At 40.8% G+C, this 24,107-nt stretch overlaps 1 protein-coding gene across 3 annotated transcripts in view; it reads left to right on the top strand.

The window, feature by feature from the left end:
• Positions 1–24,107, top strand: part of akap6 (A kinase (PRKA) anchor protein 6) — a 104,206-nt gene that overhangs the window by 45,327 nt on the left and 34,772 nt on the right. For 2 of the 3 annotated variants that reach the window (XM_053510489.1, XM_053510490.1), the window contains exons 8-9: positions 17,390–17,517; positions 20,309–20,429. The exons of the other annotated variant lie outside the window; for it this stretch is intronic. In XM_053510489.1, the coding sequence (XP_053366464.1) occupies positions 17,390–17,517; positions 20,309–20,429 (249 nt within the window). The remainder of the gene's footprint in view (positions 1–17,389; positions 17,518–20,308; positions 20,430–24,107) is intronic. 3 annotated transcript variants of the gene reach the window in all.

Below are 24,107 nucleotides of genomic sequence, written 5' to 3'. Positions count from 1 at the left end.
ACTCAATTTATACCTCGCACTTAATGTGTAATTGCAGAGGTAGTCATTCTAGGTACCAATTTCTCTTTGTTTAATTGTCAATTGTGATTAGGTAATTGCACTCCAATTAGATGTTGCGCTTTATGACGAGGCTCTGGGTGCAGTGGCGGGGAGCGAGAGATCTCTGGAATTGTGTGCGGAGGACGCAACAGTGCTGTTGTTTCCCATACGAGGATGAGCACTATTCATACAGGTCGCCTCTCCTCTATAATGTTGCCTGTTTTATACGAAGCTGGTGTCGCTCGTCTTGTTTTCCCCTCTCCTGTTTCCTACTTTTCTATACATTATCTATATATATATATATATATATATATATATATATATATATATATATATTTTTTTTTTTTTTTTTGTGTGTGTGTGTGTGTGTGTGTGTGTGTGTGTGGGACGCATAACTAAGCGAGGTGCTTTTTTAATTGTTTTGTTGCAATTAGAAGTCACCACAATCAGTGTGATCAGTCAGCGTTGACAGCCATTAGCCGCTTGGTTATAGCGAATTAACCGAGAGAGAGGAGCAAGTGATTCATTATCTCAGAGCTGTTAATGATGATCAGATGCATCGCCTAATTAGAGGCAGGCCGGTAGAGTGGGAGGAAGGTCACCCAAGGAGCCACAAATCCCATCGCGTATGAATAGGACTGTGTTTAGGACAGGGTCGGGGTAAATGTGTGCAGGAGGGGTTCTGTCTGACGCGTGTCTCAACATGTCTATCATGCTGAAGCCATGAAAACTTGTTGTGTTTTAATTTAGAGCTCAATGTGGTGTGAAGGGTTGTCCTTTCCTCCATCCAAAAAATGTGATCAATCATCATGCATTGGTAGAAACCTGACCTTTCTAAAACATCGTACTCAAGAAGGATGCGAGTAAACAGTGTTTACTGTGTTAAAAGTATTTAGTCTCCATGACTTGTCCTGTGTTTGCAATGTATTGCAGGTTTGCATATGTACACACCCAGAGGTCACGTTTATTTTTGATGAGAATCCTCAATAGGAAATGCCTTGGTTGTGTGTCTCAAACTATTTTATGGCTCATTGAGCCATGTTGATGGAGGTATAGGGAATTGTTAGTGCTCATTTGGGTCCACATTTCTCTGACTAAACAATATTCGGATAGTGCTATCAAGGCGGTCTTTTTGACAACGAGTCTCCCCCCACCTCGCCATTAATTTCTAATGCTGCACCACAACAGGTGCTGCTTGAGGTTATTAATTTGCTTTGGTTAAAAAACGGCACACCAATGAGCAATGCGGGCTGTCAGAGATATAATATACGTGCTGCCCGGACATGAAGCCTTTCCCCAGAACGCCATTAAGGTGTGTGCGAAGCAGGGTGCATCTCTCCTGACAGCAATTACGCTTTGTTATTATTGCTCCAGACATATGCTCTGATCCACATTTTGGTGTTATGGAATTATTTTCTGAGGGACCTTAAAGTCCCAGCAAGGACTGGATGTTGGTCAAATGGTAATTGCTGATACTGTACCCTGAGATAAATAGAGAGAGAGAGAAGGAAGTAAGCAAGCAAGATCAGGCATAGATCTTATAATAGTGCAACACAACTGAATTCTAGTAATTAGTGCTTATTGCTTTGTTATTATAATAATAGTAATAATAATATTATTATTATTAGAGCAATAATTCCAAAAATATGGAGACAAGATCAATAACAAACACCATGTGTGCACGATCAGTGCTTAAACTGTGTATGACTCAGAAACATTGTATTTGAAAAAAATTGTGATTATGAGATAAACAGAGTTGCCCAAATCCCATCAGTCTCATCTTTACGTAGTCTTTCTTATTGCCATGGTAATGCATCCCAGCAGCATGTAGAGAGCCATCCCATGCTTTAGCTAAATGTCAGGACATATCTGAGCACAATGAGATGACCTACATGTGTACAGGGATTTTGGTGAGGTTGGAATCCCTCAGATTATTAACATGGACTGAATATGCCACAGAGTCACATCCAGCCCCAGGTTAATGCCTTGTTTTTATGTAAGACACTTTAACTAACCAGCTGGACCTCTGGCACATGCCCGGAAGTTTGATGCTGCCCATAAACACACACTTCAAACATTCTCTGGTTTTATCTGCCTGCTTTTTGTCGGGGTATCTGTAAATGGTAAAATCGTGAGTGGTGGAATAAAATCATGAATATACCACATAGAAACTACTTTCAGCTTTTTCCAATTCTGATTAAACCATGTTTTTTATTTATTTTATTATAATTTTTTACACTGTCCAGGCTAATCCTGCAACCAGCTTTTCAGAAAGGCCTGCGGCTAAACAACCTCGTCATGACATGCCAGCATTTACTATGATATTTACATATATAATTTCCAGTCAGGCATTTCCCGATGAAGTCCTGCCCCTCTTGGTTTATCTGAGTGTTAGGGACCTCCACGGCTCAACGGAGACCTTTGCTTAAAGCACTCTACGTATCAGCGTTGCAAGCTTGGTCCCTGCCAGGTGTCTGTGGCATATTCCACTACCGTCTTATGGATGCGTATATGTAAAAGGCAAGCAGGCCGCTTATCAGAGGCTGCTTGGAGACAGCTTGTCTGCCCCAGGGCTGCCATTTCACCCCTCTCTCTCACTTTCCCCCTTACTCCCTCTCTCTCTCTCTCTAGCTGAGTCTTTAACGATGTGAGGGAAAGAGGGGCTGCAGGCACCCCAGCCTTCGTCGTGCTACTCACTGGCATATGTTAACAGCCGCCGTGTCACAGCACACAGGCCCATCATGCATATGGAAAGAGTCTTAGGTATATCAAAGTCACCAAGCTTTAAAAGTGACCTGGGGTTATTGCTTGTGAAAATGAAATTACACGAGGTGGCACTTAAACTCTGGCAGGGGAACGTGCCCGCACCTCACCCCAGTTTATAGGTGCTCTTCACTTTCATGGTCAGGGATGCTCTAAATCTAACATTAGTGCTAACTTTGAGAATTCAAATTGAACATTTTAGACTTGGATGCATATTTAGGTGCAGGTTTGCAGAGTTATAATTTCGACATGCTGGGATTTGGATGATTCAGGAGGGGTCGGGTTTGGACGAGTCTTGTACATTTTAGCATTCTTTTTAAGTTTGTAATGTTGGTCTTAAAATTAGTCACGTTTAAAATATGCACTATGGGAAGAAAATTAAATGCGGCTGATATAAATAAAAGTTAGTACTAAGGATATATATATATATATATATATATATATATATACACACATTGTATATGTATATAATCATAAATAAATACATATATATGGGCACCCAAGGCTCATCTGATCTATAAATCCCACAGAAATGCAGCAAAAATTGCTTAAAAACCAAAAAAGAAAAAGCATCGCCACAATACATAACATCCAGCCGTCACACACGGGCCATAGCAGGCAAAGAGCTTAAGGCCGTCCACCCTGCCTCCAAACTGTCCAAATTCTATTCCAATCACTTATGTGTTGGGCCGGACAATCCAGACACCCCCCACCCCCCCACAAAGCACCCAAAGGATCCCCTGCCCACATCCCGGTGCCACTTGTGGAGTCATGCCCTAAGGGCCAGAGCTGCACAAGGGAACCTACACAAGACTGGGCTTAATGTTTTGCGTGATAATGTTATTGCTTATCGGTTTACTCACACACACACACACACACACACACACACACACACACACACACACACACACACACACACACACACACACACACACACATTTGTGTATAGCTTTTATATTGGAGAACTTGTTTAACAATAGTTTTGGCTAAATCACATTCATCTACATGCTCTGAAAAATGTTTATTGGGCCCTAAGTGAAAAATGAAATACAATCAACGATCCAAATAGGTAGTAATTTGTTTCTGTTCTTTTTGCATGTATTAGCATGCAAAGGCACTCCAGCTGTAATTTATAAAGTGATTTAATATTGACATACCTCTCTAAGTGTTTTTTGCCGATGGCAGTTTGACAATTGGAATGAATGTTTTATGAAAAAGTTAATAGTGCCTAGTTTTGCAGACAGTTTCAAATATTTAATCACACAAACGATATGAATTAATATGCAGGTAGGGTTGAACTTGTGTAAATCCCCCCCTCCCCTCCCCCCCTTCACATTAGAAATGAATATTGTTAGCAGGTAAAAAATGGACTGCAGAACAAAAAACAAGTTTCTAATGTAAATATCCACCTGTTTTTGGTTCAGAAATCATGTTCATTTCTAGGCTTTATTCTTTACCTACTACTAATTTTGATTCATTCTGTTTATATGTTTATACTGTGGATACATGCATATCTACTTTATTATTAATAAACCGGCTGTCATGTGAGTTTTTTTCTGGTTCTTTGTCCTTTAGCTAGATATGATGCTTGTACAAGTCAAGAATATAAACCAGATGTTATTTTTCGTTCCTTTTTGCCTATTGAGCTTGGCATTCGGATCAAAGATGATCTAACTCGCTTGCAAACAAAGCAACAATGCACACTTGAGGCTAGTGATTATTAGAATCAGAGTGCCTTTCTGAAAAGTCACAGTGCAATAGGAAACTATTTTGATTTTGATTTCCTTTGTGGTTATCAGGTTTTCCACATGCAATGCTCGCGCTGTTTAATGACTTCAGTCCAAATTTGATAAAGACTAATCTGATAACCCAGCTGTGATACTGAGGTGTTGTGCTATCGGTATACTTGACTTTCTCACTGCCGCAGAAAAGAGCTCATAGTGATTACACTAACACTGAAGTAGGACTATCTTTAAAAAGCCAGACAAATCAAATGTTTCCACACTTATTATGCTTACTATTATCCCGGCACCTGCTGTTGTTGAACAGATTTGTGTAATAATTCAGATAAAACAAAATTGACTTAATAAGTAATAGTAACATAACTACAGCCAGACGGCTAACAGGCCTCTCTAGGATTGTCCTGTTCTATATAGGACATTGTCCTGTTTATGTCATAGAAAGTAACTATGGATGATGCAACACTTTAAATACATTTTCACCACTCTTCAAGCAGATTCTGATCAATACGTTTTTGAAAAAAAAAATGCATTACTTTGGTAGATAGATTAATGGATTCAAATGCCCCCCCCCCCCCCAAAAGACCCAGATTTCTAAATTATTTCATTAAAACTGCATTTAAAAACAAATCATATGAAATTCATATTCATAGCTTATAATAAAAACATTTACATTGCTTCATAAAAAAAATTACAAATATACCTGCAATTGCTATTTAACAGGAACACCCTACACTTGAAAATTTATGCATTTAACTAATCTGCATGTGTGACTTACACCAACTAGCCTTAACACCAACACCCCTACCTGGTGATTTCAGCAACATTGATTATCAATTATATACTGTACCAGTAAACTGGTACATAAACAACAAAAGCTTATTCATGCATCACAGCATTTAAGCATCACAGCTTGCTGTGTATAAGGCTTAGCAGACAAAGAGTTGTTGACCCGGCTTTCAAATTCTACAGATCTCAATCTGATCAAGCATCCATGAGATATGCTGGACAAACAAGGCTGATCCAAACCTTGCAACGAGAAGCGTTTAAAGGATCTGCGGCTAATGTTAAGGTGCCAGACACAACAGCGCACTGGTCTTGTGGAGTCATGCCTCGAGGGGTCAGAACTGATTTGGTGGCACAAGGGGAACCTAAATCTTAGGTGGTATTAATGTTATCGTTTAACAGTTATTTCGACTGATTGATGTATGATGTAACCTGGGCGTATATAATATTTGCTTTACCTTACCCTTCTTACCACATGATTACATAAAGGATAATTGCATGTTTAAGCATGTGTACAGGTGCTCCTAGAAATTTGGTAAGTGAGTGAAGTTAATTGATGACATTAAAATTTTTGAGGTGTGAATAAGTGTGTGAATGTTTCTCTGTATGTTGCCCTCCATTGATCATCATTGGAGGCTGTGTTTGCCCCATGCTCTGTGTCTGGAATAAGGTCTGGAATCCCCCTGACCTTGAGGAAGATAAATGTGAAACTTAAACAGCTCAAAAATGCATAGTACCATCTACTGAATGCTGTTGGAGTTAACTGTTTTTATACTTCTTATTCTGGTGTATTGTTTAGGAAAAGGCGGCATGGTGGTGTAGTGGTTAGCACTGTCACCTTGTACATCCAGGGTCCGGGTTCGATTCCGGCCAGACTCGAGTCCCGTATCTGTGTGCATGTTCTCCCCGTGCTTGGTGGGTTTCCTCTGGGTACTCTGGTTTTCTCCCACAGTTGAAAGACATGTAGGTTAAGCTAATTGACGTTCCCAAATTGCCTGTAGTGTGTGAATGAGTATGTGACTGTGTTTATGTGTGCCCTGATGAGTGTTTAGGAAAAGAATCTGAACTGACATTTTCTGTTTATCATGAGCTCAGTGCCAGCTATCATTCCATGCCTAAATGTTTATCTCTTTATAATCAGCACTGATTGTGCTATATCAGTACCACATAGTGATAAGAGGTCAAGTTTGTTGCTTAGGCCATATCTGTGTTCATACTAATGACGGCAATTTCGATTATTTTATTAAATCCATTATGTTTTGACCTATTTGGTGACACAGGTCATTGACATGTTTGTTCGTTTGCTAATAGCAGCAGCACTTTTGCGCTTTGCATGGCTGTCGTTGCTTATTGGTTCGTCTAGTGAGCGTGTGATTGGGATCTGCAGGCTGTGACTGCGAGGAGCGATCATCAATATCTGCATAGCTTTCTCTCTCTCTCTCTCTCTCTAAGCACTTAGCCTTCAGTCAGCGTAGAATAATTGTCAATGAATATTTAACAAGCCTTCAGCAGGAAAGAGAGCCATCTGAAAGGAATTGGCGGTATATTATTAATACCGGAGGTGTTAGAGATACACTGTAGTCAGTGGACCAGAGTGCACAGTGGATTAGCAATTGAGCACGTTGTGATGCAGTTGTGAATAAGCTTAGATCGCTACCCAGGCCACCATCTGCCTGTTTAGGGAGGGAAAAAAGCTGGCTACAATTGCAGTCATTCGCACTTTAGTAAAAGCCATTGCTAGTGAAAGTTTTTCCATGGTTTTCCTAGGCTGAAGCTTTTGCTCAGCATGTTGTCCCTGGTTCTTTGTTCTTCATATTCAGCCTGTTTTTTTCGCCCATATCTGTAATGCTTATGGCCAATCTGCTAAACATAAAAGTGTCATCCATGTTATGAAATATGAGCGGTGGAATTACCGTATCACGGCTGCTGATTTAAGATTGCCTTTCAGGTGAGACGCGGAGAAACGCATCCCATCACACCTCCTCTGAGATCTCTCCCACCGCCAGAGGAGCCTTCTGTTCCCCCCTTACTCTCGTTGGTTCTCTCTTGCTCTCTCTCTCTCTCGCTCTCTCCTTCTCTCCTGTCTTGAAGTGATATAAAATTATAATGTCTGCCCTCTGGATCTCTTCCTCCTGAAATCTGGCCAAAGCGCTGAAGCTGCATGCGCTAGCTGCCATGCATGAGAAGCAAAACAGGAGGATGGAAAAGAGGCTGAAGGGGGGAGAAAAATAAAACCCACTCATGAAATATATTCCAAAGCATTCAGGGTGAATAGAGAAGTGATACAGTTCTCTTCTTTGGCTGTATGTGAAACTCACAGGTGCAGTGTTCCAGTGGAACTAAAAAAAAAAAACATGCCCTGTGCAGTGGCTTCTTTGATAAATATAGAGTAATAATTTCTCTTTGTCTTTGATGGCCAATAGGGACAGATGCTGCAAGTGGTAAAAGATTATACTAGGTAAAATCATGACTGGTGCTTAGAGCAGACTTGGTTTCTCTGGCCTGTTCCGGATGATGTCAGTGTAAAAGCAGGCTGGCGTTGCTAAAGCAAAAAACTGGCTGATGCATCTTTTAAATAGTCACCGAGTGTCACACAGCAGCTGAGACGAACCGCCTTATCTCAAGGCACGCTCCGTCCGGCACATGTTCCCGAATAGGAACCGTTTATGAGGAGGCCGGATGGATAGGCGACATGATTGAGAATTGTGCGTGTTGTGGGAAACACAAATGCGCACGCATTTCGTTACGTCTGAAAACTGCAAACTGTTTACTGTCAGATAGCTGAGAATTGACTTAGCTGATAGCTAGACAGAGAACAATGATGTCTGTCGCAGATTCTGTAGATCGAGCAAAACTAATAACAACCTAGTGAGTTTAACACGTGCTAGCCCTAAACCGATGGAATATCTTACTGCGTGTGTGATATTTCTAATTTTACTGCCGTCTCCTTGAATAAAGCACTTTGACACAAAGCCCAACACGATGAAAAAACTGTAACTGAGTAATAATGACAAATGAACGGCCATTTATAACGTTACTGTCAAAATATATCACCTTTTATCGCTTTTTCAATAAACAGTGCCGGCCCTGGCGATAATACCTTGAACATTTTCACTCATTGTGAATGCACAGGTATCTTTTTCCCATTAGATTCCACCCCAGTGATGCTTCTTGTTTTGTGTTTTTTTTTTTTTCGAAATTGATGAAATCCATTACGGCGCTGTGGCAGTTATAAATGTCTGGGTTTTTTTTTTTTTTTTTTTTTTGAGAACACAGCTCACCTTGCCGGCTGGATTACTCGTGTTTTGTGCTCCAGCTGTGATATTTAGTAGCAGAGTCAGTGATAGTGGCCTTGAACATGAAGTGAGTGCTCTTTGTGCAATACAGCTTCCTGTTCAGCTCAAGTGTAGACGATGTCCCATGGGTGAGCCTGTGCCAGTGTGTGTCCAGGCTTTGTGAAGTGCTCATGCTGGGTTTTTTCTGTGCATTTGTGTGTGTGTGTGTGTGTGTGTGTGCTGTTGACAGGCCAGCGCTTTTAGTTAGATAGATATTTATGCCTAGAAAGCGTCATCTGTCAATGAACATGAATATTCTTTTCTACACTGGTTGGACATATGATGTATGCCAAGTGTAAGTGTTCATGCTGACCTCCGGGTGTGATGTAATGCACTCGACTCTATCTTGTATTAAATAAACAACGGTTTATCAGAGCACTAGTTCCTTGAATACACCAGGATTTTATAGTGTATAAATCTGCATGACAGGATGAAAGGCTCTGCTGTCGGGGGTCTCATACAGTATTATTCTGGTATGGAATGAGACACAGGAGAAGTGACCACACACACAGACATATAGCACAGCACACGGCACTAACCTACAGTACTGTACCATGCACACACACACACAATATTGATTGAATTTTCAATTATCAAAGGCACTCTATCTGGTCTTCCTGTTTCTTCTATTTCATTTTATTTGCACATCGTACTTTACAGCAGAACTCTAACTAAGTGTGTATAAGATGTCTACTCTGATTGTTCCTGCACTCAAGCACTATGTGTTTCATATTCTCTCTCTGTGTCTCTCTCTCTCTCTCTGTCACTATCTTTCTCACTTTGTCTCTTCTTCTTTTATGGCTTCATCTATACTATTGTTGTCAACATGCTACATTTGTTGACGCACTGGGGACGAAAGTCTAGAATCTTAATCGCAGTTTATCGAAAACATTTCGCCTTGCACAATAGCCAGCGCTCTTCCTGTCCCTGCCACAGCTGACTTTGAATCGCACCTAATTGCACGGAATTACACAAAATGCCCTGTGATTATTGCTAATTTTCCCACAACACAATAACGTTTTCATACCACCCATGAGGGGAATAAATGAGTATGACTGATCTAATTTTCTTGTTTTTGTGAAACCTCTGGAGCGATGGATCCACGTTAGCTTACAATTAAAAGCGACTCATTTGATTTGGTGTTTTCAGCTACGTTTTTCTATACACCCACTTGCATAGGTGCTTCAACAAAATGAGGTACTTCAAACCTCATGAAAACAATACAAATAAGAGCAGCCATTCACTCTGCTCGCTGCTTTCCTTTAGTCGGTGCTCTGTTCGTTCCCGGCCAAGCACTTGGCTCCAGCAACATCCTGTTTTAGAGTTTCTCATACAAACCCTTTTTTACAAATCATATTTGATTTCATGCATAATTAGTTCGTCCATCAGTGGACGTAGGGGGTCTTACTGAGGCGCTCTCTCTCTGTCTCTCCCTCAGAGCTCTTATGACACAAGCACAAGCAAACCCAATATGCATTATGGCAATGGCATGGTTCCGCCTCACCAACCACCGGGAGATCGTTTCCCATAACCCCGTGTTCATTGTCTCCTGTTTACACACCTGGAGCAGGAGCTTAGGATTTCCAAGACTGACAGCCCACTGTGTTTGATAGAGGCCCTGTCCGTCTGATTAAAGCCGAGGCTTTAATTAGGTTTTAAGGTTACGGTGACCAAAAAAAAAAAAGAGTTCAAAATAGTTAATCAAACATCAAAATATGTCCACCTCCTCCCCGTCTGCCTTTTTTCTCTTTGGGCAGCAATGGTAAGAAGTGTTATTTCGGTCTCTTAGAGATCCAATCTCGTTTAATTCACTCCCCTTCTCTAAATAAACAATCCTAAAACCTTTTTTTTTTTTTTTTTTTCGAGACGGGGGGAGAGAGATGATAGAGGTAATCAATATTTCCAGCAATTTAATTAAAACCGTTAGTGGAATAAATCCATTTAATTATCAGTTAATGGAATACAAGGTCATTTACCTGACAGCAACTTTGAAGGTGGCTTACTGCTATGACTGAGAGCGGGCGCTAAGGTGTCAGAGCCATTTAGGTGCTGTCAGAGCTCAGCTTTAAGATTCCCCTCAGCACGTTAACCCCTCCTCCTGGCCAGGCTGCCTTCTGCCTTCTGCTGCCTGCCTTAGCAACACACACACACACACACACACACACACACAGAACAGGGCGTTTTTCGACAGGCCATTTACAGCTCATAACCACAGCTAATGAAGACCAAGGTCATCAGATGGTGCTGTACCTTATGACTGTGTGTGTGTGTGTGTGTGTGTGTGTACACGTGCACACACAGGCTTGTTGTTGCATTTGTGATATAGCTAATAATGTGACTACGATGAAAATTTCATTGTCCAAATGAACCCTGTAAGCTGTTACGTTTTTATCATAACCTTGAAGTTTGATTTTGGAGAGTGAAACACAACTGTTGTTTAGGATTGTGCGTATGTGTGTGTGTGTATGTGTGTGTGTGTGTGTGTGTGTGTGTGTACTGTATATGTGTGCTCTGGAATAGAAGGTTTTGGAGCGTGGAAGTTGGAGTAATATTTTTCTTAGCGAGTTTATTTGAGACTTGCTTCTCCGGAGCCGATGGAACTCTGTCTGCAGCACCAGCTCTCTCCATCTGGAACAAATACAACAAATAATAAATAGAGATACAATGGGGCAAAGAAATCGAATTTAACTTGGCCCAAAGCACTTACCTGAAATGTGCATATAATAGTCCCGGGCATTTGTCATTGCGAATGGTTCTGGAGTTTTTGTCCTACTGTTAATGAAATAGTAAGCTTGGCTCTGTACACTGCGTTCTGACTTTACGCATCGATCTCCACAATGGCTTTCTCTCTCTCTCTTATTACTAAAATCAATTTCTTTCTGTGATTGTTACGAGGAGCATTTAAAAGCACTTACTTCATGCAAGGCATTCTTCCTTCTGTCTCGGCTTTGCGGACATCCCGGAGTCACTCCTGCAACGAATGTCCTACGTGCATACAATGTATTTCATGCTTTTTTTGGGGGGTTGACTTTGCTGAACCTGTCAGTGTGAACAATATTTACGTAAGTAAGAGTATATAATGTTCATTAAAGTGAGATTAGAAACATATGTAACCTGTGTAATCAAAATAATACACATAAGAAAAACTCTCTAATTGAAATCTATTTGTCTCTATCTCGCTCTCATTCTGTTCGTTCTCTCTGTCCTCCATGTGTCAGTGTGTATGTGTGTGTTGCTAATACACTGACCCAGTGTTTTGCAATCTGGCCAACACAGTAGTCAGGAGAGCCTGACATAGCCCAATCTAAGATCTGTGCCTGTTTAATCTTTTTTTTTTTTTCGTTCCCAATCCACTTTGAAATGCAACCTGCTTTCAAGTCAAGCCCCCTCCTAAATAAGTCAGCTCTTTTTCTGTTCCTCAAACCCCCCCCACCCAAAAAAAAAGAAGGCGCACAGAGGTAGCGCATTTCCTCCGGATTAGAATTAAGATCAGATTTTTTTTCATGTTTCTTAATTATTTCTTAATTAGTTTGCATGTTAATTAAAATGGTGCCTAATGTTAATTACCTATATTAATGGATTCTCATGTAGCACCTGCCTGAAGCGTTTGGCTCGGCGTTCAAAATATCTTCATCTAAGCCATTCGGCGCGGTCTGTCAAGCTTTGCTGAAGAAGCAGAGTCGAATTGAAGTCCGAGGATTTTTGAAGGAAGTGTTTCTCTGAAGTAGTTTCCCCTCAATGCCTTTGTTTTTAAGTTCTTTTGAGTAACAGAGAGAGGAGAAGAAACGAGGGGTGCATTGAAACATTCGGAAAAGAGAAGTTCGAAGTATTTAAGTGGAAAGCGTCCGTTTCTTACCGCTCAGAGCCCATGTACTAGTCATAAAGTGCTGTCCCTGGTAATAAGTCTATCTAGTTTGACATTCTTGCCACACAGCTTATCTGATCGCTTGGCATGCATGACCTAGCTCAGCAAGCCAACACATATTTAAGCGCGACTAGTCTGTATTAGATTGAAAATGTTGATGATCACGCGATCGATCTAACCCCGCCTCACCCAAGCAATCTATAATGTGAACATGGTCTGAGGCCTCCTTGTCTCTTCCTCCTCGTGGGTCTCCAGGTGTTTAGACTTCTTGAAAACGGGGATCAGCGATTAAATGTCACCTTTCAGCAACAACGTTAAATAAGAGGCAGCAATTTAGCTCCTAGCAATTGCTAATTTCACGCCCTGATAAATGTTGCAGCAGCTAAAGCTTTCCAACTGCCTCAGATATTTCTTAAAGGGGAAGGAGTGGGAGGCAGGTAAGATCACTGATCTGTTATTCCACTGGGGCTGAGACTTGGAAATGTGCTTTAATCTCAAGGTCAAAGGAATTCTAAATGTGGCTATGCTCTGTAATGCTAGCTCTATACAATGTTTTTTAGGAATTCGGCCTGGTTTTATAGTCAGTTGTTAGTTAATTGTGTGGAACATTAGTCAAAAATATCTCACGCACACACAAGTTGCAGATGTACTGTACAAGTCATCCTATCTCTCTCTCTCTCTCTCTCTGTACATGTATATATTGTAAGCCCCAACAATTTATTTATTTTTTCGCTCTGGTCTGATTGTTGGTCGTTCCACTGGCTGTATAGATAGCTGCAGAAATATGGCCTTCAGTTTTAACTGCTCACATCATCAAATTTGATGAAGCAGCCAACAACAGGCCATGAATGTGCTTATATCAGAGGCTGTTTAGCTGCGGAGGACTGATAAGCATGAAGGAATGAGAGGAACTCCTGTCTTACAACGCTGTAATAACTCCCATTATTTTGGTCCGTAAAGTCATGTGATTCACGTCAGGAGACAGGGTTACATATTAAACCGGGGCTTTTTACAGCAGCCGGTCGGGAAAGTAGTAGTTTTACAAATGAATTCCAAGGCCTTCCTGTTTGCACAAATATTCCTGTGCATTTAGGTACGGTAGGAAATAAAACCCACATTGTTCTCTTTCCCATGAACCAGTATATGCTGAAAAGAATTATATCCCTCCCCATCAGAACGTGATTTTCATTAATTTATTTATTTATTTCCCTCCAACTCAAAATGGAAGTCCTCTCGGAATTCTGTGAAGCTAAAGCTTTGCTATTGTACCTGCAAGTTTATGAGCTGCTTTGATAGAACTCTTGGCGTTTATGACTGCTGGCACGAGCTCACACAACTCCCGACTGAATTTATTTTCTGAGCATGCCTGCGCCGCGCCGCGCTCCGATACTGCCTGGGAACATCAGGACGAGTCTGATGGGAGACATTTCAAACAGGCCGATGTATGTTCTGGCTGGTTGGAACACCAGACGAAGGAAGAAAAGGGGGGGCGCTGGGGGGTATAGGGGGGTGCAAGGAGCCTTCCCACAGTTTTCAATCTTCCTACGATGCTCCTTGCATTCTGAGAAGACGATAAAGAAATAAACAAACCATGTGCTTGGTCATATCGCTTAAGCATCCAGTTTAAGAGGTAGCCACAAACCCCTGTGCTACCATTTTTGCTGTTGCTACTGCTCACCAGAGTCGCATAGTTCTCCTTGTTAATTTATATAGCTCCCTTGCTGCTTTCTTTATCACTGTTTGCATTATAGCCGCCTTTCTAAATCCTATTCCAAATCCGTCTTTCTACCTGCCATTCTTTTTTTCTTTTTTTTTGTCTTTGTTTTTTGGCATGCTGTTTTTTGGCAGGCTTTTCTGGAGGTTTTTCATAAATTTATAAATCTCCTCCTCATAGGTTGTTGTAGTCCATTAGTGAAAATGCCATTTATGTCAGGTGTTGGTAAAGCATTAATACTTCACCCTTATCAATATTTATCTCATCTTGTCTTTTTTTGCACCAGAGCAGCTTTGTTTTAACTCCTAATTTCTATTTGCCTTTAATTTCCTCATGCTGCAGAAGGCATTACGGTAGCATGACTGTGAATGGAAGACATTGGGATAGAGGATTTGCCCCAGGTCCTAACAGTATTTGTGAGAGAGATTATGAGTTTATTATTCATGTCAGAGGCCCATATGGATCAATCTCAGTCCTAACTTAAAGGAACCTTTCTCCCTTTGCTTTGGACTTCAACAGCTTTTAGAACATCTAATATTCCCTCTTGCTAATTTTTAAGCACTCTTATTGACTTTTTCCTTTCTTTCTTTTTTTTTTTTTTTTTGAGTAAGAACCGCTGGAAGCGCATAATGTTTAGAGCCTGGTTTATAAATTATTAATATTTACCATACATTTAATTTCCTTGCGGCCTGATATCTAAAAGCTCGTTGTAATTATATCCATGTGTGAAGTCAGAGGGGGGAGAAGCAAAGGAAGTGATGATCACTGTAGCGCTCTCCCAGTGTGTGATTGACAGCGAGATCGCTCGCTTGAGTCTCAGGGGACGTAGAGCTGCGGAAGTTTCAAGGGGCTATGAAATTGGTACTGGCATGTAAACAAAAAGCCTAAAACGACTTGATTCAGCAGATTCTGATCAAATTTACATAACGCGCGCATTCTCGAGACAGGAGTTACAAATGATCTAAATTTATATTGACCCCTGTGTATTACTAGATCTTTTAAAGCACCGCTGTTTTTGACAGCATGAGAGATGCTGACTTTTCAGTAATTCTGTTTGAAACAGGAATAGAGAATACGCGGAGGAGGTCTGTAAGCTGCTTCGGTCGGGTTATTTTCCTTACTGCATGTCGCTGAATCCATACAAGCTTCTGTGTTCATTGAAAGACGATGTAAGTTAAATTGTTCAGTGCTATTGTTAATTAAATCTCTGTAATAGCAGAGCACTACTACGTAGCAGTCCTGGCTGTAATTCCAGTCACATGATTATATGTATTAATGTGCTCATTCTAATACATTATGAATTCTATAGTAACACAAACTCAGGGACGTGTATGATAGACAAGCTACATAGTCTTATAATATATATATATATATATATACATATACATTGTTGTTATTTAATAGTACAATGTAGAATGTTGACACTTCGTGTAAAGGACATGTTAATCAAATGTTTATGCATGCTTTTTACACATGCTTTTTAATCTGATTTTTATATGATTTTTATTACTTAACCCAGTCATAATATGCTTTGCCTATGCAACATGCATTTCTCAGTTTATGTGTGAAATACCGTGTACTGCAGTGATGTAAATAAATACGAGGCACTGCTTTAATAGTCATATGTAAATATACAGTTGTCCAATACTCTCATCGGCAGACCAAGTGCAGAAGCTCTAATACATGTACCTGTATATTACAGTATTGATATTTCTCATGTTCACCCAAAGGATCTGTATTTTCCACCAGCCCTGTCATAGACTTTTATAGATTTCTCATATGCCTCTGCTTGAGATTGTAAAGCTGAAGTGAAAGCTAGTCATGGCTAATCAGCGGGAGAAGCATTCCGTCTGATTTCCAAACTCTTCAGATTCACATGTGCCACCCGGAGTCAGAGCTCCGCACTGGTCTTCACAGTCAAGGTGGCTGGGAGAAATTGCTTTTGTCTGTGGCGGGCATTAGTCATTATTGTGTGTGTAAGCAGCTCCAGCGGGATTGGGTAATTAGGATCCTGACATGGCATCAGCGAGTGAGCTGAGTGAATCCGAAATGAAGGCAAATGAAAGCAAATTCCTCCGAGGGGGGAGACGCGAACGCACCGCACTTGCGCCGCTAATTTTCTTGGAGCTCCTAGTTAGGTTCATTTCATTCCTCCCAAATGAGAAAAGCGCCAGAGCCGAGCGTTTGATACCCGCCCAATAAATGGAATGAAAAGGCAACACATCTTTCTGTTGATTTGCTTGTTTATTATCAAGGGTAGCTTTGATTGAGGAGCAGTTTGCATTCGTGGAATTGTTTGACCTTTATAGACGCATCTGCAGAGCAGGCGGTGTGCCTTCTGGAAGGAATGCAAACCGCTGCGCTTCATACAGTGTCAAGAAATGAGCTAAAAATCAAAGCAGGCTGTTGGAAATTTTATTGGCTTGCCGCAGATTCATCTCCGCATATTTTGGGCTTTAACTGATCTCCGTTCGCCCAATGTAGCCAATTTTCTCGAGCACAGATGCACAGCAGGAACTTTTATTTTTTTCCCCTCACTGGTTTGCAAAGTCAAAATTGCTTGCGACTTTAGTGACTATAACCCACAAAGAACGGCACTTATTCCGCACAGAACTCATTACTTCTAGTATTTGGTGCTTTGTGTGCTGTTGGGACTGTATTATTAAAGCACTTTGTTATATAATAATGGAATTCTGATAAAGGCAACTGTTGTAGCTATCGTGTATTCAGTAAAGAATTTACTGTAAATACAGATGGGTGACAAATTAAAGGAAAAAATATAAACTGGTTTAATAAGAGGTTGGGTTACCGTAAGCTGTCAGAATGGTGCCTCAGTGTTTTGCCTTTGTTTTTCCAAGTCTTGGAATTAAACATACATCCCAAACTATATCTCAGCTCTGTCTCACACGGCGGTCCAAAATCAAATTCGGTGATCATATTTCATATTTTGGCTAAAAACATCTTAGCAAAAAAAAAATTGTCACCAAATAACCGAGCTGTTATTTTCCTTTAATTTGTCACCTGTCTGTATGTAAAAAAAATGAGAAGCTTAGGACTATGCACTCTGATGTATTTGTGTGTGTGTGTGTGTGTGTGTGTGTGTGTGTGTGTGTGTGTGTGTGTGTGTGTGTGTGTGTGTGTGAGACAGGTGCAGCAGTGCTACCGAGAGGCCCAGAGGGATATTCTGGATCAGATGAGTGTGAAACTTGGAAGTCAGCAGTGCTGTTCCAGCTCCAGCAGAAACAAAAACGTCTCTTTCATGTCCAAGTCCAGCAGGTACAACAGGAGCAGCCATTCACAGATTACACTAGCAACAGGGCAAAGGTCAGAGACAAAATCGGCCAGGAAATACGCACATTTTGGCTTTTAACATGAACATTATATAAGCCTTTTTTATTTGTGTTTTATTAAATGTCCCTGGCATGGTTTACAATCCTATAATATGACTCCTTATGCATAAATTAAACAAATATATCCTCCATCATGTTCAATTTGTGAAACTGGTCCTAAAACAAGAAGCTAATTTGTAAAATTTGTCCCGTCAGTTAAAAGGCGACCCTCTCTCCCTCTTTCTCTCTCTCTCTTTCTCTCTCTCTCTCTCTCTCTCTCTCTCTCTCTCTCTCTCTTCCTCCTCCACACTAATGCAGTAGAAGAACTCTGGAGGCTGGACTTGCCTCTGTGCCTTGGCTTTGAATCAAGCATCGTTTTAATCCTTTTAAGCCCTTCATTCTAATGATTTATTTTGCTGAAAAAAAAAAAACTGTAATGATCCTTTGAATTTTAATGACGAGCTGCCTGCTCAGGGATTCATTGTTTTGACTTTTTGGCCCTTACCTTTTGCTTAGAAACATGTCTAGAGGGAGGAGCTGTCGAAAGCTATCGCCTGGGCTGCCTCTCTCCGCTTCTGCTGCTCCATCACGACGCTGTAGGGCACACATGCGCACAGGCACAGGACATTTGCCATTCAAAAAACTTAGTCCGTTTTAAAGAACGTTCGGCGGGGCCGTGGAGCGGTGACGGAATGGAAGCTTATGTATTAGCGCCATGAATTAAACATCAGCTTCTATAAAAGTGTCACTTTACATGAGCTGTGATAAGGTGTCAATAAGCAGGGCAACCTTTTAGGGCTGGACGCAGGGTGTGAGGTGTGGGGTGTGTTTAAAAAGGTCAGTACAAGATTACCTCTCATGATCGTGCATCGCCCCCTCAGAGCTGATGTTAAAGCATGTAAAAAGGAAAGGAGGAAAAACACTGTAGCTTTCCTGGGCCTGTTTCTACCTTCTGGAGAACACTCAAACATTTATTTAAGCCCAAGCTGGGCAGATCATACATTTATCAACTAGACCACTGGGTGAGTAAAAGCTGCAGTTTGGGTGGCTGGAGGTTGGGCCTCAGCCGGTAGCTGACATGTCTAACAGATGGTTGTTATATATAAGGGATGGATATTTGTTGGTTTTTTTTTTTTTTTTTTTTTTTTTACAATACAAGTAGATGGTTATTTGAATCTGGTCTCTTAATTTTGAATCAATATTTTATTGCAGTGTTATAAAATAAATTAATATAGTAAAGGAGAGTTTTATGCAGTTAAATATTTTTGCTGATTTTTATTGTTGTGTTTTTATATTTGTGCATTCTAAATAGATCATCTATCATCCATTCACACTGATTAATCTGATTAATCCACCTGGTAAAAAGCATTCTAAGCTCTGCCTTGGTTGATGTGTGTAGTGCAGCAGGTTGTGGGATAGAACAGAAACATGTGCTTCACCTAGAACAGCCAGGTGTGGCACAGCATTATGAAGTGCATTAAGTTTAAATGGCAAATAAAATCTTTTTCGTGTCCTACAGGTCTAATAGCAATTAACCAAAAAATAAATAAATAAATAAATGCATGGATACTGAATGTGTATACATTCCTACCTCATTTTGTTAGTTTTGTTTTCCTGACAAATTTTTTTAATGCTGCTCTGCAGTGGCAGAGTCGTATAATATATTTGTATATATTTATGTCCTAAACTGTAAAGTGAGATCTTACATCGTTTCAGTCTTTCAGTTGCATCTGACTGCTCAGCGTTGTTTTTTATATATTTTTTTTCCAACTAGCTTAAATATTCATATTCACTCCTCGATTGTTTTGTTTCATCAACGCCTGCTTGGGTGTGCAAATACACGCCACATCGGTTGTTGAAATTACCAATGTAGCAGTGCAATTCAGTCCCCACTCTTCTGTTAAGTTTGTGTCTGGGCTGAGTTGAAATAAAAGGGAAGTGTTGGTTTTTCTCTCGCTTTTTGATAGTTATTTGTGTAATCTTATTCATAGTTTCTTTCTTCCTTTGGGGACAACTCTCTGGATTGCTTATAAAAGCCCGACAAGAAAATGGCGCTAGTTTGACATAACTGTCAAAGTGTTCTGAAGCAGTGTGAATGCAAAACAATTTCTCCACTTATGCTTATAAACACATGGCCCTCCTGCTGAGGCCCACACACTAAAGAACAGATAGTGTGTGTATGCGTGTGTATGCGTGTGTATGCGTGTGTATGCGTGTGTAGCGGTGTGTGTGTGCGTTTGTTGTCCTGTTTGTTTGCATGTGCTTGCATGCAGTAGTACGTCTTTGGAATGTGTGTGTATGTGGTGTGTGTGTGTGTGTGTGTGTGCGCATGTGTGAGCATGGACACAATGGCTCCTGGTCCTTTCATAAATATTTGATGTCCTTTCATGTCGGGGATGAAGGCAGGCTCAGGGAATAGGGAGGTGAAGTCATGTTTAATTAAGTTGTTCTGGCTCAGGATCCGTCACTCAATACGCAGGTTAAAGATCCCTTCTGCTTCCGACCCCTTTCACACCTCACTTACCTGCACCGCGGCGCCACATTCTAACGGGACAGAGTAATTACCTCCACTTGTCAAATATTCCCTCAGTAAAAAGAGCTGCGTGCAGCCCGGGCACCCTTCTCCAGCCAGATGAGCAGCAAAGACGAGGACAGAATGCAGTTTTTATCAACCTGAATTTTCTCTTACAGGGCACCTTTAACATAGCAGCACTTTTTTTTTTTTCTTCTCCATTCAGCCTATCAGAGTTCGAGAGTGAGTACCAGGGACTCTGGGATTGGCTGATGGACATGGAGTCCATCGTGACGGACAGCCACGAGCTGATGATGTCAGAGGAGCAACAGCAACATCTCTATAAGGTAAGAATGGCACCATAAACAGAACTTTAGTTAACTCTTCTCATTGTTTACCCAAATGTTGTGTTTTAATAAAAGGAACTCGCATGGAAAAGCAGGCTTTTTCGCTGTTGCCATGCTGATGAAGGACATAAGGAAAGAAGGAAGCGGAGTAGTGGTACATTGAAAGGAAGCAAGGGCAGGAAGATAGGGCCTCATCCCTCATTCATTTTATATCCCATGTACTCACCTTGTCTCAATGAATTTTTATTAGTGATAGATAAAGCAGGCTACTTCTGTGTTAGGTCAGTATATTTGTTCTTGATTAATACAAACTGATTTGGAGACTCTATTGATTGCATGCCCACCTAATAAAAATGTACAGCGCTTCCATGTTTGTTATCGTGCATGTGTTTGTGTGTGTGTGTGTGTGTGTGTGTGTATATATACGCTGGGTGGCCTGCCTTTATCTCCTGTGCAGGGGGGATTGATTGGGAGCCGTGCTTGTTTGCCCACATTCAAGGCTTTATCACGGGGAAGGAGAGATAGAGAACGGCACTCGCTGTAAGCCATGGCCCGTAAATCAGCCTCATTTAGGGTGCCTTTATTGGACCGATCCTGACACTCGTCATCCTCCAATTGCTCGGAGCATATGGCATATTTCAAACGAGCAGATTGTGAATCATAAAGGAATGAAATTAATAACCAGCTTCGCTTGCAGTGGAAACAAACCATAATGACAAGCAATGGCGAAGCCAGCCGCTACCTCTTCCTCCTCCCTCTGTACTTTATCACTCCCTCTTCTCCAAGCCTCCCGAGGTCACAGCCAAGGTCAGAACTAATCTTCCTGCTCATCGGGCACAGTGACCCCTACCATTAGTCATATCTTACAGTAAGATAGAAAGCAGGAAATATAATGCCTTTTCTTCTTTCTTTTATTTGCCTGTAAGCCATAGTATGGAACTCATAGTAATGTGACCCCCCCTCTACGGCCGGCTCACTCACGGATCACACTCCTTCACATCGAGTGATGGCGTTGCTAAAATGGATGCCAGTACAGTTCGAGTTTTCAACATATGTACATTCACTTCCTCTGTTGCACATTCATCTTAGTCAGACATCAATCAGCGACTATGCTTGTTAGTGTTTGTGTGTTTTTTTGTGTGTGTGAATGCAGACTGAGAATGCCTTCAGTGTTTACTGACAGCAGGAAGAGATCTCTGTCTAAAATAACACGCTCTGATGCCTCTACTGATCAAAGCTCCTCTTTAACCAAACTTTCCTCATCCCTCTTTCTCTCTCTCTCTCTCTCTCTGATTATTTGTTGGTGCATATTATATCCAAAAAGGTAATGTTTTTTCCTAGAAACGCAGAAAGAAAGCTGCTCCCATAGGAGCCCTTTTGTTCAGTAACAACATTGATCTTTTCAGCTTGAATTTAATATGTCTGCTTTAATGTGTCGATACCTACAACATCGGTTTCAGCCCAAATTATTGTCCAATACTGGAGCTACAAGTGCCTTTATCAAGAATTACAAAGATTTACGTATTCAAACTCCGGATTAATAATTACGTCGATACCGAGGAAAACAGAGACTTTTTGGGGTGGGTGGGGGTTGTAGCGCTGATGGAAATGGCAGCTCTGTGTGGCTGTGTGTCTGACATAAAGAGAGGGAAAAGCTTAGAGAGCATGTATGGTGTGTTTGTGTGTGTGTGTGCGCGTGTGGGGGGTTTAATCTGCATTATGTCTGACAGCGTGCCTGCAATGGTAGAGTTACAGAGGTTGTGTGAGCGTGACGCATTGCTGCTTTATGGAGCTGGAGCAGGTGGCGTTTCATGCGATTCTCATCACCACCACCGTATCTCCTCTCTCAGCGGCTCGCTTTTCTTTTTTCTTTATCCGCTTTTTTTTTTCTTTTCATGTATCTCGTGCCTCAGACCAAACTCTTCTTCTTTCTCCAATTTCCCCTGCCTCTGTCTCTGTCCCCTTGCTTTATTTCCACATTTGTATATATATATGTGTGGTCTGTCTATTAAACAATCCTCAATGCTGTTAGCAGGTATTTTGGTTCGCTCCACACACGCACAGATCAATATGTGTTGTCTAATTTTGATTCATTTTAAATTCGTAAATTGGTAAATTCTTTGTTGGCAACATAGTGTTCCAGTATTGTGTTTGTGTGTGTGTGTGTGTGTGTGTGTGTGTGTGTGTGATTTCTATACTGCTTCTGTCTGTCTCAGTCCCCAAGAACAGGCTCGCTGCGATTAAAAGCCGCAGTGTCCATTTAAGAGGCAGTGATTGAGTCGGTTACCAGGACAACCTTCTAAAAGTAAACTAAAAGTTTTTTTTTTTCCTTTCAGGATGCTTACAATTAATAAAACTGTTCCGGAACAGCCTGCAGGGATTTATGGAACTTGGCAGGCTAGGCAGTGACTGCTCATTGAAAAGAAAAAAAAAAAAGTGAACACTCATCACGACCCTGAGAGAGTCAAAGCTCAGGGTGGGAAAGTGTGTGCGTTATGAGGTTACGCTCCTTTAGAGATCTTCCAGTCGTCACATGGAGACGCTGTGCGTCCAGGTGGAACAAACACTATCCAGTAAACACTGAGATACTGTATGTTTATGTGGGGACATTATGTTTTCAGGTTGCCTGTTTATCTGTCAGTCTGTGATTCTCATTAGAGTTCCAGTGGTTTAATGTTTGTACGATGTAAATGAAATTATCCTTCTAACTAGCAGATGAACTGATTAGATTCTGAAATTGATTTAAACAAACAGGATCTCTGTCACAGCAAGGTCAATCTTTTGCTGCTTTCTTCGTGTTTGGAGTATATTAGTGTGTATGAACAGTTTGACAGCAAATCCACCTAAACATTTTTAGACTTTTTACTCATTTTGACCAAAAAAAAGTTTTTTCAGATAATATCGCATGTTCTCTCCGTGCTTGGTGGGTTTCCGCCGGGAACTCCGGTTTCCTCCCCCAGTCCAAAGACATGCAGCTTAGGCAAATTTACGCAAAACGAGGAGAACATGCAATATTATGTGATCCCAAATTGCTCGTAGTGTGTGAATGAGTATGTCTGTGTGTATATGTGCCCTGTGATGGGATAGGCTCCAGGCCCCCCAACAGTGCGTACAGTGTAAAGTGGTATAGAAGATAAGTGATTGAATAAGAAATAAGTTGAGAAATAGAACACGTAAATACAACATGTAAAAGAAGCGATTAGTGTACAAGTGACATCAGATGCATGTGTTGGAGGACGAGGCTGATGATGCTGTAGATTGTATTGTTTGTGTCGTTTATAGTGTTCCTCATTATCTTCAACAATCAAGACTGAGTTTTGTGTGGCACAAAACTTAACACTTTTTCCCATAATTTAACTTGCTGCCATTACTTACTGTTTAAAGTAACAAAATTTGACTATAAAATCACAATTAAAGTTTGGATTTGCTATAATTCTTGTTCTGTTACTAAATTGCATAATAAACTTAAATAACTTCAAACATAACTGTACAGTAGGCTGAATTATCCATTGGGACAAAATTGTGGGAGGTGCAAATTCACATTGGTATAAGCAAAGCCATTTGTGCTTTGTAACACTCTTGCAACTCAAACAAACATGCATAAAATATTTTTATTGGAATATTTCTTGCTTTGTAAACTTCAAAAATGGAGATATCTCATTTTGCTGTCAAACTTTC

The sequence above is a fragment of the Clarias gariepinus genome, chromosome 13 (assembly GCF_024256425.1).
Source record: "Clarias gariepinus isolate MV-2021 ecotype Netherlands chromosome 13, CGAR_prim_01v2, whole genome shotgun sequence".
Classification (NCBI taxonomy): Eukaryota; Metazoa; Chordata; class Actinopteri; order Siluriformes; family Clariidae; genus Clarias; species Clarias gariepinus.
Note: the sequence above shows the minus strand (reverse complement) of the source record. Positions and strands in the feature narration are given on the sequence as shown.